The sequence below is a fragment of the Dermacentor variabilis genome, chromosome 2 (genome assembly GCF_050947875.1).
Source record: "Dermacentor variabilis isolate Ectoservices chromosome 2, ASM5094787v1, whole genome shotgun sequence".
Taxonomy (NCBI): Eukaryota; Metazoa; Arthropoda; class Arachnida; order Ixodida; family Ixodidae; genus Dermacentor; species Dermacentor variabilis.
The window spans coordinates 145,101,602-145,119,196 of NC_134569.1; the positions used below are offsets into that span (position 1 = coordinate 145,101,602).

The 17,595-nt window shown below is 46.3% G+C and overlaps 1 protein-coding gene across 3 annotated transcripts in view; it reads left to right on the top strand.

Annotated features, from left to right (window-relative positions):
* The window catches only part of LOC142572821 (uncharacterized), a 36,091-nt gene extending 19,845 nt beyond the window's left edge, over positions 1-16,246 (top strand). For all 3 annotated transcript variants that reach the window (XM_075682199.1, XM_075682197.1, XM_075682198.1), the window contains exons 5-6: positions 934-1,306; positions 16,146-16,246. In XM_075682199.1, the coding sequence (XP_075538314.1) occupies positions 934-1,306; positions 16,146-16,159 (387 nt within the window). In that variant the 3' untranslated portion in view covers positions 16,160-16,246. The remainder of the gene's footprint in view (positions 1-933; positions 1,307-16,145) is intronic.
* The last annotated feature ends 1,349 nt before the right edge of the window (positions 16,247-17,595 follow it).

Genomic DNA, 17,595 nt, shown 5'->3' on the forward strand with positions numbered 1-17,595 from the left:
GCATTCTCAGATCATGAACCGCAGGTTGCCATTATCCCTTAAAAAGAAAAGTGTATAACAGCTGTGCTTTACCAGTACTCACCTACAGGGTAGAAACCTGGAGGCTTACGAAAAGGGTTCTACTTAAATTGAGGACGATGCAACGAGCTGCGGAAAGAAGAATGATAGGTGTAACATTAAGGGGGATAAGAAGAGAGCAGATTGGGTGAGAGAACAAATGCGAGTTAATGACATCTTACTTGAAATCAAGAAAAAGAAATGAGGCGGGGGGGGGGCATGGGCAGGGCATGTAATGAGGCGGGAAGATAACTGATGGTCATTAAAGGTTACGGACTGGATTCCAAGAGAAGGGAAGCGTAGCAAGGGGTGGCAGAAAGTTAGGTGGGCGGATGAGATTAAGAAGTTTGCAGGGACAACATGGCCACAATTAGCGCATGACCGGGGTAGTTGAAGTATGGGAGAGGTTCTTACCTTGCAGTGGGCGTAGCTAGGCTGATGGTAATGATAATGATGTATCCAAACTATGTTTACTTTGTATACGCAGCTCCCCCCCCCCTTCCTCCTGGTAGTAAAGCTACTATAGTGACGTAGGAATTCGTTATGTGAATTAATAGTCTGTTTGCTTCATTTGGTTGCAACTAAAAAAAAAAATCTGGCCCTTCAGTTGGTCTTATTATTCTGTCACATAAAAGCTTTTGTCACTCAGACTAGTCGTAGAAAGTAATGTTTATGAAATCTTCACTAAATTATTGCAAAAAAATCTATCTCTGTGTGCATTTCATGGAAAATTTGACTTTTTTCAGTGTTGATGTGTGGTAGGAGATCATAGACTGATAAAACCCTCCTAAATGCTATTGCATTACATCTCTGTCAGGTGATAACATAAAAGTCATTGGTCCCTCTGTTTTCTTTTTTTTTACACCTCCGTGCCAGGCGGTTGCTGAGCGCACGGGGGCAGCCTTGGCCCACCTGGGTCGGGCATTCGAGTCGCTGTCAGAAGAGCGCCGCCGATTTGTGTTGAAGCGTGTTGCACCCGACCAGCGGCGGCTACTTGACGGGCTTCGTCCAACTAGTGCCAGTGTTGGTGGCGGGGATGGTGAGCAGTCGACTGAGTTCCTGTTTGGGCCGCGGCTGCGGGATCGTGCTGCCAAGCGGTCTGAGCTCGTTAGTCTTCTCCATTTCCTGCGTGCCCGGGGCCGCCAGCTCCAGGAACAATACCAGCAGCAGAACGGCAACGGACAGCGGGGCAGCAGGCGGCGTGCCTCACGGCGGCGGCCCAGGACGCACTTTGGGGCCCCTATCAGGCGTAAGCAGAGGCTGAAGGCAACTTGTGTTGCGATGGGGGATTGTTGGTATGGCATCAAAATAGTAGTGTAGTGCAAAAGTGATGAGGACATGAGAAGAGCATGTGAACACGTTTGGGAACACATGTTCATGAACACACAAGCAGCATGTCTGCATGTTCATGGGCACTTCTCATGTTTTCGTGTTTATGTCACGCTAGTACCATCAAGCCTCGATACAAGCTATTAAATGTAATTAGGGTCCTTCATCATTGGGTAAAACCCAATGCTTCCCCAACTGTTGCACCCCAACCAAGTTTTATGAAAGTTGGGTTAAACTCGATTCGAAGTTTCGAGTCTCCTTTTCTAGGCACGACCATGGCCGCACATGGCTGTCAGCGCGGTTGAGCCCGTGCATGCGCCCTGTTTTAGAAGTAATCTGCCGTGTGTACAAAGAGTGGGTGGACCGAGATGGTGTGGCATCATGCGCACTGTTTTCCCGTACATTTAGTACTGGAAGTTGCGAAATCTCGGGTTTTGGAGACACGTTGAAACAAGAGGCAGACGAAGCATTTGCTCCCCACTGCCAACGCTTTTCAGCATAGCGTCGTCCTACTGCAGGATCTGGTCAAACTCAACAAAATGAAATTTCTCATTCAAATGTGCTTTTTCTGATTGCCCAATAATTTGGGAAAATTTGCAGTTCCTCCATGTAAGGAAACACCATCAGAGACTGTACTTATTTGCATAAAAGGTAGGATTTCGATGTAACAAAGCAAATTGCTGATTTTGCAGACTTTGCTATATCGCCATTTAACCGTATATCGTAATACTGTTTCGGGGATGTTGGTAGTATAGACAGAATGCATTTACAATATATATACAAGCAGAGTCAATGTGGATAAGATGGCTGACTAGCAACAACACGCAGCAGCCAGCGTCTCCGATCTTCTTCCTTTCCCTTCTTTTATCCTTCCGTAACAGGACCCCTGGTGCTGAAGCGCTCTCTCGGCGCATGTTAGGCGAAGAACTGCGAGCGAAATATGGCTTCAGCCGCGAAATGTGCACAATGTCAACAGATGTCGGACTTGAGGATGGATCAAACTGTAACGGTGCGATCTCGTAATTGACGTCATTAACTTGACGTAGGACTTCATAAGGCCCTGTGTAGCAAGAGAGAAGCTTCTGGGAGAGGCTGACCCGACAACACGGTGACCAAAGGAGCACCTGAGCACCTTAACATCACGATGGCACTGGCCGTAATGCTTTTTTCACATATGCTGCGAGGCTAATAAACAAGATCAGGTAGCTTGGCATGCCATGCAAGCACGATCGACGACTTCTCGAGCATACTCAGTTGCAACACATGGCACAGAAGGTAGTATAGTGTCAAACGGCAATGTGGGGTCATGATCATATAAAAAATGAAAATCCTGTGGTGTCATGTTGGGACAAGTTATATGCGAATGTCATGTAGGCCAGCGTGGCGTCCCAGTCAGGGTGATTGTTGGAGACGTACATCGAAAGAATCTCTGTGAGTATTCACTTGGGACGTTCGTTTGTGGGTGGTAGACCTTGTGCTCAGTAGCACAAGAGCGGAGGAGGTCGTCAACAACTCGAGACAAGAACGAGCAGCGCTGGTCTATAAGTAACTGTTGAGGTGCACCGTGGTGGAGAATGATGTTGTGGAGTAGAGACCTCTGTTGCACAACTTGTCCGCAACGACTTTGTGATCGCGTAGTGTGTCGTGTAATCAGCAGCGACAGCGATCCACTTATTACCTCTAGTTATCGTGGGAAAAGGGTCAAGCAGGTCAAGGCCTACGTGAAAGGAAGGTTCAGAGGGAACTTCAATTGGATGGAGTCATCTGACAGGTGGCAGGGGAGGTTTCTTTTGCTGACACAATTCGCAAGGTGCGACATAACGACGGACAGAGCGGTAGAGACCCAGCCAGAAGAAACAGTGTTGTACGCGGTCATATGTACGCAAAACTCCATTGTTGGAACAACTCCAAGTTGTTCGAGCGCGACGGATTGCAGATAACGAGGAAGGACAAGAAGCAACTCAGGGCCGTCAGGGTTGATATTGCGGCGGTAGAGGATGGCGTCGTGCAGAACGAACATGCGGCACGTGGCGTCAATGCTGCCAGATTGCACTCCGGCGATGATGGACTGTAAGGATTCGTCGTGTTGTTGTTCAGTGCGCATGTTGGTCATGTCAGTTAAAGCCATCACGCAGCTCACCGAGATCATACACAACAGGATCAGAAGGATCTACTGGGTGAGGAGAGAGGCAGTCAGCATCCTTGTGCAGACGTCCAGACTTGTAGTTGACAATAAATGAAAATTCCTGGAGCCACAAAGCCCAGCGATCAAGCTGTCTTGTCGGGTTTCGGAGGGAAGACGGCCAACAGAGTCTGTAACGTGGCCTATAACGACCGAAAATATGTGGCCGTGCAAATATGGCCGGAACTTTGCAACATCCCAAACTAAAGGCATGCACTCCCGCTCGCTGATTGAGTAATTTCTCTCGGGAAGTGACAGCAGGTGGCTGGCGTAAGCTATCACGCACTTGGTACCATTCTGCTCTTGGGTGAGAACAGCGCCGATGCCATGGCCGCTTGCATCAGTGTGGACTTTGGTTGGTTCAGATGGATCAAAGTGGGCAAGTATGGGAGGAGTGGTCCGAAACCCCATAAGAGCGGCGAACGCGTGACCCAGCTCCAGACCCTATGAGAATGACGTGTTCTTCTTTAGAAGATCTGCCAAAGGCCGAGCAACATTGGCGAAGATTTTGTTGAAATGGCGAAAGTAAGAACACAGGCCAACGAAGCAGCGCACGTCGGAAGCAGAACGTGGCACAGGGAAACTGCGAACGGCACAAACTTTTTCTGGATCTGGTTGTACACTGGATGCATCAATGAGGTGCCGCACATGGTAATCTGACGGCACCCAAATTGAAATTTCGTGGAGTTCAGTTGAAGGCCGGCTTTTCAGAAGACCGCAAGAATTGCAGTGAGTTGGGTAAGGTGGCTGCCGAACGTGGGAGAAAAAACAGTAACGTCGTCAAGATAGCAGAGGTGGTCCATTTGTAGCGTCGCAAAAGAGTCCATTATACATTCAAATGTCGCAAGAGCATTGCATAGGCTAAAGGGCATGTCTTTGAACTGATGTAAACCATCAGGCTTGATGAAGGCCGTCTTCTCGTGGTCCATTTCATCAACTGAAATCTGCCGTTAGCCGGATCGAAGATCAGTAGAAGAAAAGTGTTCAGCTCTGTGCAAGCAGTCCAAGGCGCCATCAATGCGTGGTAGTGGGTAGATGTCTTTTTGCGTGATCTTGTTTGAATGGTGGTAATCGAAATGCCACAAAAATGCCAGGTACCATCTTTCTTTTTCCTCTCAAGGACGACAGGCGAAGACCAAGGGCTGGCTGGTGGGTTCGATGACTCCTTTGCGGAGCATTAAATCCACTTATAATTGGAGGACTCTACATTCAGCATGCGATACACGATAAGGACGCTGACGAATAGGATTCATGTCTCCATTGTTTATATAGTGGTGAACAACAGATGTTTGGCCTAAAGGCCTGTCGCCGAAATCAAAGATGTCACTGTATGATTCGAGCGGGAGATGTATGTCTGTGGCCTGTCCGGAGGTGAGGTCACGTGCAATCAACTTCGCGAACTCATTCATTAAGGAACCAGAGCTGTGAGCTGCAATTGGCGCTAAGAAACCACTCTCGGCATTCAGACTGTCAATGTCACATTCGGAAGTACTAGAAACGCTGGCCAAGAACATGCTGGCTAGAAGCACTTGAGGGCACAGGTTGAAATTCAGAAGTGGAAGAACGACGCCGGTATAAGTAACCGTGACTAGCATATGCAGAAGAGCAACGTTCCACTTCAAAAGCACGTTACTGCCTCAGGTGACAGACGCACATCTTGAAGCGAGCACAAGTGCGGTGGGGCGGTGCTCGGAGCATTGATGAGTTGAGGCAGTTCCAACTGAAGAACGCTGGTTGCGCAGTCGGTGAGAGCAGAATGAGTGGATAAAAAGTCCAATCCAAGGATAACGTTGTGAGGGCAGTTGTCGATCACAGCAAAAAGAGCAGAAGTGGGGTGACCGGCTATACTTAAACGTGCAGTACCCATTCCAAGAACAACCAGCACGCCGCCTTTGGCCACACGGAGCACTTGTGCAGCTGCTGGGGTGAGGACCTTCCTTAAACGTCTACGTAGGCTAGCACTCATCACAGAAACATGGGCTCCAGTGTCGACGAGTGCTTGGACAGGTACGCCATCTATTCTAACATCAATGGCACTTCTCTTTGTGGGCACAGACAAAGGATTTGCTGCAGTAGTACGCAATGCAGCACCACCTCCAAGGGCTGCATTTCATGCTTTTCCGAAAGGGTGTGTCTGAAAGCCACAGGGGACGAAAGCCGATGTGGCTGCGGCTAACAGGAAGATAAGAAACGTGTTTGCGGCGAACGAGACTGGTGTCTGCACGGCGATGGAAAGCGACTGTACCACGTGTTCCTAGCAGAGTTATCGGCGCTGTGAGACTCCGCAGTGGGTGAAACATTGCAGGTACTTCCATCAAGACGGCTCAGGTTGGTGGGCATGAGAGGTGTTGAGGGCCACGAGTTGCGACAGTATCAGGCGATATGACCAATGCGGTGGCAGGTGAAACATATCGGATGGTCATCCACAGTTCTCCACTCAGTCGGGTTGCGGTAATGCGGAGATAAGCATCGGGGTGGAGTGAAAATAGTAGAAGGGCGTTCGTTGGCTCAGGGGTTGGCGACAGCACAGACAGAATGTAGACCAATATTTTCAAGTTCCTGGCGAACGATGGCTTGTGCGAGGGGAACTGAAAAAGGGTAGCATCAGAGGCTACCCGAACAGAAAGCTGCGGATGCCATCGCATCCAGTTCCAGTTGAACAATTTGCACCACGTCCTCTGATGGCGACGCATACTGCTGTGCATGCTGATCTTTACACGTCGACGTTGCGGCACTATTGGGAAGTCTGGCGAATGGTTGCAGGACGTGTCGGCTTTTGGCCTGCTCGAATGGCTGGCACTCTTTGATGATAGCGTTAACTGTAGAGCAGCTTTTGCACATGAGCAGATTAAAGGCATCGTCATCAATTGCCTCGAGCACATGCCCAACCTTCTCAGCTTCTGCCATGTCGTGATCGGCCTTACGACAAAGGACCAGCACGTCCTGGATGTACGGGACATTGGACTCCATGGGGGATTGGGCATGGGAGGCCAGTTCCTGCTTTGCGGCAATATTACGGCCGGCTGGTTTGCCAAACAACTCTGTTGACTTCCCTTTGCATTGGTTCCAGCTGGTTAGTTCCTCTTCGTGGTTTTCGTACCACACCTTTGCCATGCCTCTTAGGTAGAACAACAGGTTAGCTAGCATAAGCATAGGGTCCCATCTGTTGAATCCACTCGCGCGTTCGCACATAGCCACCTGCTCTCTAACGTCGGCGCCATCGGTCCTGCAGAAAGTTCCAGGATCCTTGGGTTGCACAACCACAACCGAAGGGGACAGCGACGTAGCTGGTGACGGTGATGTTGAAGGCGGCAACGACGTTGATCCCGCAAGCTCGCCATCATTCATGGTGAGGACGGTTATGCGACGTCCACTGCAGAGCTCCATTTCTAGCCGTGGCACCCAGCACCTCCCACCAATTACTTACGGGGATGTTGGGAGTACAGTGCAGTCCACTTATAACGATACCACATATAACGATAGATCGGTTATAACGATGGGTCGACATGAGAGTGTCATTTTATGCATTAGGTCTATGGGGAAGAAAACCATTTATAATGAAAGGTTATTCACCGCATATCGGATATAACGATCAAAATTTTGCCGTCCGGATGGCTTTTTCCGTGCGAAATAATCGTAACATTTACGTTCCTTAGTTCCCTGAAACGAACGATGTCGAAACGAGGCGATGTTTACCTCCGTAAGTTTGTATCTACCGCCATTACCACGCTGCGCGTCCCGCCCCGCCCGCGCACCGGAGAGTACTTGAGTAGGCGCAGCGCGCCACAAGATGGCGCTAGCTGCTTCATGCGCGTCATGAGCGTCGGCCACAGTCGCTCCGAAAGAGAGAGAAAGAAAAATAAAAGCGACAAGCAAAGTGGCGCGGTGGCGCCCGTCCCGCACTCAGCCTTTCTCTCTCTCGCGATAGCAGGCTGACGCCACCGAAGCAGCACGCAACCAATGGTAAAACCCAGTTCGGAGATGGCGCCAACAAAGCGCAAAGCTGTGTCGCTTGACCAACGCCTCCTTTTGGCTTGACACGAAGATGGATATTTTGCAGCACTCTCTCTCGACGCGGCTTCAAGGTGAGCGCTCTCGTGAAGAAGTATGAGCTCTCCCAGTCGACGATATCAACCATCTTGAAAACCGGAAGCACCGCTATTGTGCAGGCAGGAGCTATCAGCGGCCATGCCGATCAGCGGAAAAGGGTTAGAGACCCTTTGTACGCCGATGTTGAAGAGGCACTTTACCAATGGTTCATAACAACTGTAGCGCACACGGCGTTAACCCGAAGCTAACATCTGTCGAATTGATGTTTCTGCCTCCGAATACTACGGCAGGCCTTCAGCCATTGGATGCCGGCGTGATCGCCAACTTTAATGTCCTGTATCGGTGGCGCATGCTGGAGTGGCTAATTTTAGCCATTGATTGCGCAACTCCTGGCACGTTGGGTCATGCAGACGGGCCCCCTGACCTGAAGATCAGCCTTTTGAAAGCCGTGCACTTCGTTTATGGTGCATGGTATGAAGTAAAGCAGTCAACCATATACAACTGCTTCAAAAAGGTGAGCTTTGTGCGTCAGGACGAACTTCCCCAACCCACTGAGACCAACACGGTGGAAGCTGCTGACATAACCGAGCTCTGGGAGCTCATTCCTACTGGTGACACAGGGGGTGCGTCGATGGTGGAGTTTTTGACTGCAGACAGTGCTGCCTCGTTCTGCGATGAGGTCACCGACGAGGCGATCGCCGAAGATGTGCTGTCTTGACAGACGGCAAAGTTGTGTGACGGTGGCGACGGGAGCAGCGACAGTGACAACGAGATTGACAGTGGTTCCTTGACTCCGACCACGATGTCCACGCAAAGTGCACTGTCGTCGATCGACTCCTTAATTGATTTTATGCATGCTAAAGGATTGCCACCACTGTTCGCACAGCAGCTGGAATCCATGCACACCGCGGTTGTGAAGCTGAAGCTGCTGCAAAAGCAAGTGTAGATTTCAGGCTATTTCGGCGCGCCTAACCCTTGACACAGTCATTGGCGCTAGAAATAAAGTTTGTTTTTCACAGCCTACTTTCTACATCATCTATTCTTTAGAGCAAGTAGCGAATTCAAGTTCGGAGCTGCAAAGGAATGTTCCGCGTTCTTTATTGTTAAAATTTTTTTTATAACTACAGTCCAGATATAGCGATCATTGGTTATAACGATCATATTTTTCGTCTTTCTCTATATCGTTATAAGTGGACTGCACTGTATAGACAGACTGTATTTACAATATTTATACAAGCGGAGTCAATGGGGTTAAGATGGCTGACCAGCAACAACACGCAGCAGCCAGCATCTCCGATCTTCTTCTTCCTTTCTCTTCTTTTATCCTTCCGTAACAATATTAATAATATAGTATTAATATTACATATGCTTTCTTTTCGCTAAAATGAATGTAGACACCAAATTTATAGGCTAAGTTTACTATAGCATAAGCTTTGCATGCTTACAAGGAAAGCATTTATGAAGTATGACTGACAGCAGATGACTAAAAGGTGTTTATTTCAATTTTAAAGTCTCTATATTAAACATGGCTCTCTTCTCCAGACTTGTCATGATAGACATAATGAAAATGTCATTGTTGATTAAAACAGTGTGAACCTAAGACACTGGTGGCGATTAATTTTGAGTGGCTGCAGGTGTGTTTGCTGAAACACTGCTGGGAGACGCAAGTGTGGTTCTGCCACATGAGCACATGTGCACATGGGTGCACCTGTGAAATTGAGCTGACGACACGTGAGGTAGTAGCAGGAAACGCTTTGGCAGTTCACATGAACTCCGTGACATCGTCACTCGAAGTTTATCCACCCCTACTGGCAAGAATTTTGAAATCCGGAATTACGCAATGGAAATAGTTTTGCATTGAATTACTGGGGAGAGATCGCGCATATGCTGGCCGCTGTTAGGGTCCCCTAGATGTTGTGTATGACACAAGAGTAAAAAATTATCACTGGAGAGTTCGGCGTCTGCGCTTCTTTGATGCTCAAGTGAAAACTGAGAAATATATACAGTTAAACCCCGATATAACAAAGTAGGTAAAATTGGCAATTTACTTCATTATATCGAAGTTTTGTTGTATTCAAATTTGACCTTTTATGCAAATAAGTACTGTCGCTGATAAGTTTTTCTTAGACTGAAAGGGGGGGGGGGCACAGAATTTTTCGAATTATCGGGCAGTCGAAGAAAGCAAACTTGAATGAGAAAATAATTTATTTTGATGAATTTGGGAGTCAGCGGCGAATGATAGGGTTTCATGCCACGTCGACAATACGTTCACATAGGCGGTATGAATTAAGCGAAGCCAGCCATGCTATCGCATGCGCTCCGCTCCCGTGGCTGACAGTGTTGCCGGCACTGGGATGACGCTATCGTGAAAAACAGCAGCAGCGGGGAGGGAGTAAATGCTTCGTCTGCCTCTCGCTCCAACGGGTGAACAAAACTCGAGATTATGCAAACTTCACTGCTGGCTATACAGATTACATGGTGCTACGCCGTCTTGCATGCCAACTCTTTGCACATGCGGCAGATTACCTCTAAAGCAGAGTGCATGGCTGCGTATGCGCTCAGCTGTGCTTACGGTTATGTGCAGCCACGGCCTAGACGTGTTCCAGAAATCACGACGCGTGCCAACTGCTTCCCTGCCTCACCTCTCTCATACACTTGATTGCGTTACTGTGAGCACGCTCCCCTCCCTCTTTTTCCATTTGATCACGCTTGTAGGTGACATTCGTGCCTGAAGCCAACACCTTTCTTACCCTTGCGCATTTTTGCTCGCGCTCGGAGCACTAAGTGTGCAGGGCGCGACAGGATGTTATCGCCCTTGCACTTTATACGGAACATGATGCGGCTTCACTTTGGTGGTTGCTCTTGTCGTGTCCGGCTTTATATCAGAGGTGCGTTTGCAAGCGGCTGCTTGTAATTCAGTCATTTGACCATCTGCTTCCGCAGAAGTTTCCATTTATTGTCTCAGCATTCCTTTGCTGCGGAAGCGGAATTTTGTCATTTTTAAATTGCATACAAACACTTTGTTATATTGAGGTTCTGATTACATGTTGTTCTATGGACAAGAGGTTATGAAAAGTTAAATACTTCGTTATATCAGAAATTTTGTTATATTGAAGTTCGTGATATCGAGGTTTAACTGTTTAGTGCCTGCTGACCTTGAATGAACAAAAGCTTGTTGCAGTTTTAGTAGTTGCATTTGCATAAGTATGAAAGTGGCACATCACATCTTCTGTACGTCATAGTATAACCAGTGTGTAAAGTTCAGTCCGTATATTTTTGATAAACATTCGATGGCTATTTATAAAATTTCCTGTGCATGAGAGGATGTGTTTGTAGGGGCCTTAACTTGATGGTGCCACCATATCCAGCAAGGCGCGTGATTGCATGTCGACTCATATCAAGAACTGAATTTTTCCCTGACTAGATGTAACCAACACAGCTTTGTTAAATACGAGAAACCTTTATTAAGGCGAAAGCCTTAGACAGTTCATGAGACGAGAATTTGACCGTTCGGCATTATGGCACTAAAATTCAGTGGCACTAAAATTGGGAGTCGAACCTTCAGAATTTGGTGGAAGTCGAACGCACGACCTTTGGTGTTAATTACGGCAAAGTTAATTAAGGCACAGTTCGTTAAGCTAGAGTTTATTAAGGCACTTGAAACCACAACCGTTGGTGAGAGTCAGACCCACAACCTGTGGTGTTAAGATAGAGTTGATTAAGGCACTCGTACCCACAACCTTTGGTAGGAATCGAGCCCACTTGAAGGTATGGGCGAACCAGCCATATCTCCAAGTTGGATTCCAATTGACGTTGTGAAGGTTGGGAGTTGAATCCGCAACCTTTGGTGTTAAGAGGAATCTTTGGCTCGGGCCCAACTACGACGTGGTCTATTCAAATACATGTTTTGATTTTCTGAGATAAATACATACATAAATGATTTTCTGAGATAACTCCTGTACCGGTTCTAATGAAATTTGTTACATTTGATAAAAGTTTAATTCTAGTGACTGTTGGTAGTGGAATTTCGATTTTAGGGCCTGAGTTTTGTCAAAAAATTTTTCAAAAATTTGAAAGTTCAAAAAAAATGAAAAGCATGAAGTTTACGAACTAATAGCTCTGCATCAAGAACAGATATCGCGGTTCTGTAAATTACATCCATTAGATAAATCAAAGCAGACAGGTTCGATATGCCAATTTATATCTTATGTGAATTCATTACATTGTGTATTAGGGTTCTGTAAAAGCTGTATTTTCATATTACTAAATTTTTTGAGATTCATGTGCAACATATAAATTTTGTCCATTTTAGGTGTACTATTAGATGCAATTCACAGTATTGTGATATCATCTTTCATGGCTGAGTTAGAGTTGTAAACTTCATAGTTTCGTTTTCTTAGAATTTGAAATTTTTGCCAATTTTTAATAAAACATTGATGACCTAAATCAAAAATTCGAAGCCAACAGTCACTAGATCTTACCTTTTTATTTTAAATGCAACAAACCCCCTTTCTCCCTTTGCATGTATTTAGATAGGAGCACCCGAGCTAAAGCTTCCTCTTAACCCTTCGCGGTTTGTTGTCGGGCTGGATAATACAACATGGCCACAGTGGTGCGCTGTCGGGCATTGCCGGACACGCTTTCTTGTGGTTTGCACATGTTTTCTAGTTATGCGTGATGTGCCATCTCTTAGAAAAGTCAGTAAACTTCTTTGATTTGAGCTTGTCATTTTTTTACGCTTTATGGCGCAGCCTACACAGTTGAAAGCCTGGATTGTACGAGTGTTGCATAGCCGAGATTCTACACCTAGTGCGTTCTACGGCGATCATTGCAAAGCTTCTAGCAAAAGCGATGACGATTTTAGTGAGGAAGAGAACTACGTGCCTCCATCTGATGAAGAAGAAAGTGATTCTAGAGAAGCCAGCGACAAAGAAGACCACGACGTTGGAGAAAGTGGCAACAAGAACAGCAACACAGAACCACGTGGAGCAGGCTGGCAGGTGTACTTGGATAACTTTCCAGACTTTGCCCCTCTTCTGGTTGCTGTCACGAACCCAGGATCCGAAATAAGCTCTTCCAACCTAAACTGCGAGTTGGACTACTTTCAGCTGTTCTTCACAGACCGGCTGATTGAGGAAATAGAGCCCGAAATGAACCGCTACGCGCATGAAAAAAAATCTCGAGTGCTGGCGCTCTTTCGAAGTACTTGGTTTGGAAGTGTTGGGAATATGTGTTCTTGGAAGAATCTAAAGCTTTCCTAGGTGTAATTATCAACATGGCCTTGAATTCCAAGCCGGAATTGAAGGAATACTTCAGCAACGACCTCCTCAAGAAGATGCCTTTTTCCTGAATGTTTCCTAACGAAAGAGATTTCTTCAAATGTTTTGCATGCTGCACGTTGCACCAAGCCCAGATGCCTCTTCAGGTTGGCCAACTTGTGGAAGCAAGGTCAGGGATGTTGTGACCTACAGAGATGGAAAATGCAGAGAGCATATCAATGCCGGCCTCCAGATGTGCTTAGATGAGAGCACTGTCATCTTCAAGGGCCGAGTCTCATTCAAGAGCTGTAATCCTCAGAGGCCAGCAAAATGGGGCATGCACATTTATGCACTTACTGACTGCCAAACAGGCTGCATTTCTGCCTTTGAGCCATACTATGGAAGCACAACGATAGCCTGTGCAGTCCTTAGCTTCCCTTCACATGCAGAATTGTGCTCCACCTGCTGGAGAAAGTGCAGCAAGCTGTGCCAGGCAGTGGCTATAATCTGTATATGGACAGATTTCACAGGTCCCCAATGATTTTGAAAGAGCTACTTTCGCAGAGTGTATTGTGGATGGAGACTGTGATGACAAATCAAAAGCAAATGCCCCAGCAGCTCAAGAAGAAGCTGAAAAAAGGTGAAGTGGTGGCTTATCGCAAAGGGAACTCGTATATGGTGATTGCCTTGTAGGACAAGCATCAAGTCACAAAGCTAAGTTCACCCCACAATGCGTCCACAAAAGAAATATCAAGGAAGAAAGCTGGCAGAAAAACACACTGAAGAATCAGAAATAGTTTCGAGCCAGAACGAGCAGAAAGTGGGTAAAAGTTCTGGATGTTAAAGGGTTAAGACAAAGTTAATTAAAGCATAGTTAACTAAGATAGAGTTAATTAAAGAACTCGAACCCAGGAACTTTGGTGGGAGTTGTACCCTCATTCTCTTGTGGGAGTTGAACCCACGACCTTTGGTGCCAAGGCAAAGTGAATTAAGACATGGTTAATTAAGATAGTTATGGCACTCGAACCCACAACCTTTGGTGAGAGTTGAACCCGCAGACTTTGGTGTTAATTAGGGCAAAGTTAATTAAGGCACTCGAATGCATGACCTTTGGTGGGAAAGAACAAGTAATAGGAAGTAACAACGCATTAAAATGAAAATGTAAAGTAATGCAATGAACGTCTCATGAGCAGGCAGGCTTGCTTTCGCTTTCATCCTATGTAGTGTATGCTAAAGTGACTGTTAACATCTGTTGTGTGGCGTATGGGATTATTGTAATATTATTATATGCTGTCAAATAGCACAACTAGTGTGGCTTGTGGTGGGAAGGCCACAATGGAAAGAAAGTTTCCGGTACTGGATGCAAGTTGTATTTCACTTGGAAGCAGTGTAAATCCTCTCTCGGTGAGTGAAATGTGAAAGGGTATACTTCTTTCTGTTGTCTGCTTTCGTTAAAGCGAAGCTTTCTATGTCTCACTGATTCATCCGTGAGCGCCGAAAACACTGCAGGAAAGCTAACTTACACATGTGCTTAGAACACTACAGTTTACACTTGCAATACTGCTCCAGCGTCAACTGGCCGGCTGGCCATTGCCTGATGACGCGAAGCAACGAGCTCAGCAAGAGTAGCGCATGCGCTCAAAGTTCACTGAAAGCCCAAGTTGCGTCTTGTATCTGTGACACCACCCCTGTCACGATTAACTGAGCTTCCCTGCTTATGGAGACAGCAAGTGCGCATGAACATGGGCTTGTCTTAGGATCTGGAAAAAAAAAAATATCAAAGCCTCTTTCTCAAAGAAAAATGGTTGAATGCCACACTACTCAGGCAAACTGTATATATCTTCACTGCATAGCATCTTGCATTGTGCAATGCATTGCATCTGCACTGCATTGCATCACGCCTCTGACTGTCTACCGCAGCGACCACAAGGCAACAGTGTCGAATTGTAGAGTCGTCATCGAAGTGTGTACGTGTAATCAACGGCTCCATGATCTAAAATAAAGGCCTATGCAACTTAAGGAAATGTGTCTTTATTCAACTTTAACATTAAAAAAATACAACCCTAAACAAGCAATCAAATCACATATGCATAGCATTGGGTTGCTTAGCATTTGTTGGGTTCGTTGCATGGTCATTGGCTTTGGACTTTGATTCAATTTGCATTGGGGGAAAGCTTCGTGTTCAACCATCTTTTTTTGAGAAAGATTTTTTTCAATTTTCAAGTTTAGTAACTTTTGTTTGGGCACATCAGTTTTCGTCATTCTTTTTGCATTTTCTTTCGTATCACACAAGGAATGTGTTGTGATGCAGGTATAACATGGTCGCAGGGCCCATTTAATGTGACATATTCTTTGTCTCATACCAGGCACTTTGTGGCAGGGGGCAGGTTTTTGTGCATCTCTCATTGTTTTGGGCCTCTTAAACAACAAAATTTAACTGATTGCTGGGGGGATTTAACCTCAGTCTCCCAGCACAAGAGCCACAATTGCATGCATATTTCTTTTGGGCCAACAGCAACGTTTTGAAATGATTGGTGCATGTGTGACATCGCATAGCACAAGCGAGAGCATGTGCACGCTTCACTTTTCATTTGGCCAGGTCTCTCACATTGGTGACATAACAAGTTGCTTATAAATGTGAGAGCGTGCCAGTTTTTCCCAGTCCTTTCCTCGTAGCAGCCAACGCTACGTAAACACTGCCCAACATTACGCCGCCTTCGAGACCGGTCAACGTTGTAATGGAACAGGTTTTAATGTTTCTTCATCCGAGTACAAAAAAATTGGCTGTCATGCTGCCACTGTTACGTGTCGTCTTGCTGGCATCGTCACACACATGTTCACATCGCTCTATCTGGTAAAGTTTTGCAGAAACCCAAACAATGCTGGATAGCCAGGTAGCTGCAACATGCTCCCTGTAACACTAGTTCCCACCTGCCGCGGTGGCTTAGCGGCTATGGTGTTGCGCTGCTAAGCACGAGGTCGCTGGATTAAATCCTGACCGCTGTGGCCACATTTTGATGGGGGCGAAATGCAAAAATGCTCGAGTCCCATGTGTTAGGGGCATGTTAAAGATCCCTTGGTGGTCAAAATTAATCCAGAATCCCCCACTACGGTGTGCCTCATAATCAAATTGTGGTTTGGGTACATAAAACGCAAGACTTCTAAACAGCGATTCCCACATCACGTGGGAGCTGCATAATTGTTTATTTGAATGCACCCTGTTTAGCGGAACTGTGCAAACATGCTTTTTTTTTTCTGTCTTGATGCAGGACGAAGGATGTAATCACTTGCACCATAGGCCACGACATTGGACAAGTCAACAAACTCACCATATATAAGAATAAAGTATATATTGAATATTTGTACTTGGCATCTTCTCCTGCCTTTTTGTTGCTGCTAATGCTGTGCCTGTGTACTCTCCTTTACCTGCTGGTCAGGAATGCACTTTCAGCGAAAATTCAAGGATGGAGGAATACACTTTGCGGAAAAAAGAAATGCGTAATGCACCATGCTCTTACAGATAGTTCCCTTACACATACCACCGGCATAAAGCGCTCTAGTTGTTCAGCAACTATAAGTACATTTCACACTCGTGAACAGCCAAAAATCTCCCAAGTGCGGGAATGAAGACAGCTTGCTGTGCAAATGAGCTGTTTGAAAAGGGCATTGGGAGAAGTATTTTCTGACGTTAATTGTGCTCAAAGTACCTCCTCGTTAACTGCCTCCATCTCCTTGTGTGTAGGTGCTTGCCACTGTCAAGGTGTACCAGGAAAGGCTGAATAATGGAGAGATTGATACTCTATTCCTTTGCAGACCTACAAATTGTTTGTGAAGCACGAGAAGCTTCCCCAGGTGAGGGGTTTCAGTTCTGAGGAAAGCAAAGGTGGAAACATGGATACAAAAGAAAGGAGAGGGCGATTCGGACAAGGTGACTTGCTGGCACATGTATACATGTCCTCTTTAAAGGACATTTACTGCTGCATACTTCATGTGTCACAGCAGTCACTGGCCATCTTCCAGCTTCAAGCGACGGAAGTGCAGGGTGCAGTCAATATCTGTCTCCACTGGTTCCATGCACCTCGATAGACAATGTATGTCGCATTGATGGTGTAGAGTTTGTGTGCGTCATTTGAGCCCAGAAGCACCAACGATGTTGCATGCAACCGTTTGAAAGTATCATCATCATCAGCCTACTTTATGTCCACTATAGGATGAAGGCCTCTCCCTGCAATCTCCAATTACCCCTGTCTTGGGCCAATTGATCCCAACATGCGCCTGCGAATTTCCTAATTTCATGACACCACCTAGTTTTCTGTCATTGAACTGCACTTCTCTTGGCACCCACTTTGTAACTCTAATGGTCCACCGTTTATCTAGCCTACGCATTACATGGCCTGCCCAGCTCATCTTTTTCTCTCAATGTCAATTAGAATATCGGCTATCCCCGTTTGCTCTCTGATCCACACCCTTATTTCCTGTCTCACTATGTTGCGCGTTTTAGAAGTTTATTTCAACAAGAGACGATATGAACACTGAGTCACACTCGCAGCACAATTGAACCAAGATGGTAACATATGCAAAGCCCGAAGCATTGTATACACGGCACATCTTTATAGTAGTGTCCGAGTACTCGCTCACCAACTTATAACCACGTAGACCCACAGAAATGCACACTTACACATAAACTAATTGTCACATATATAAAATGATGTTCAATAC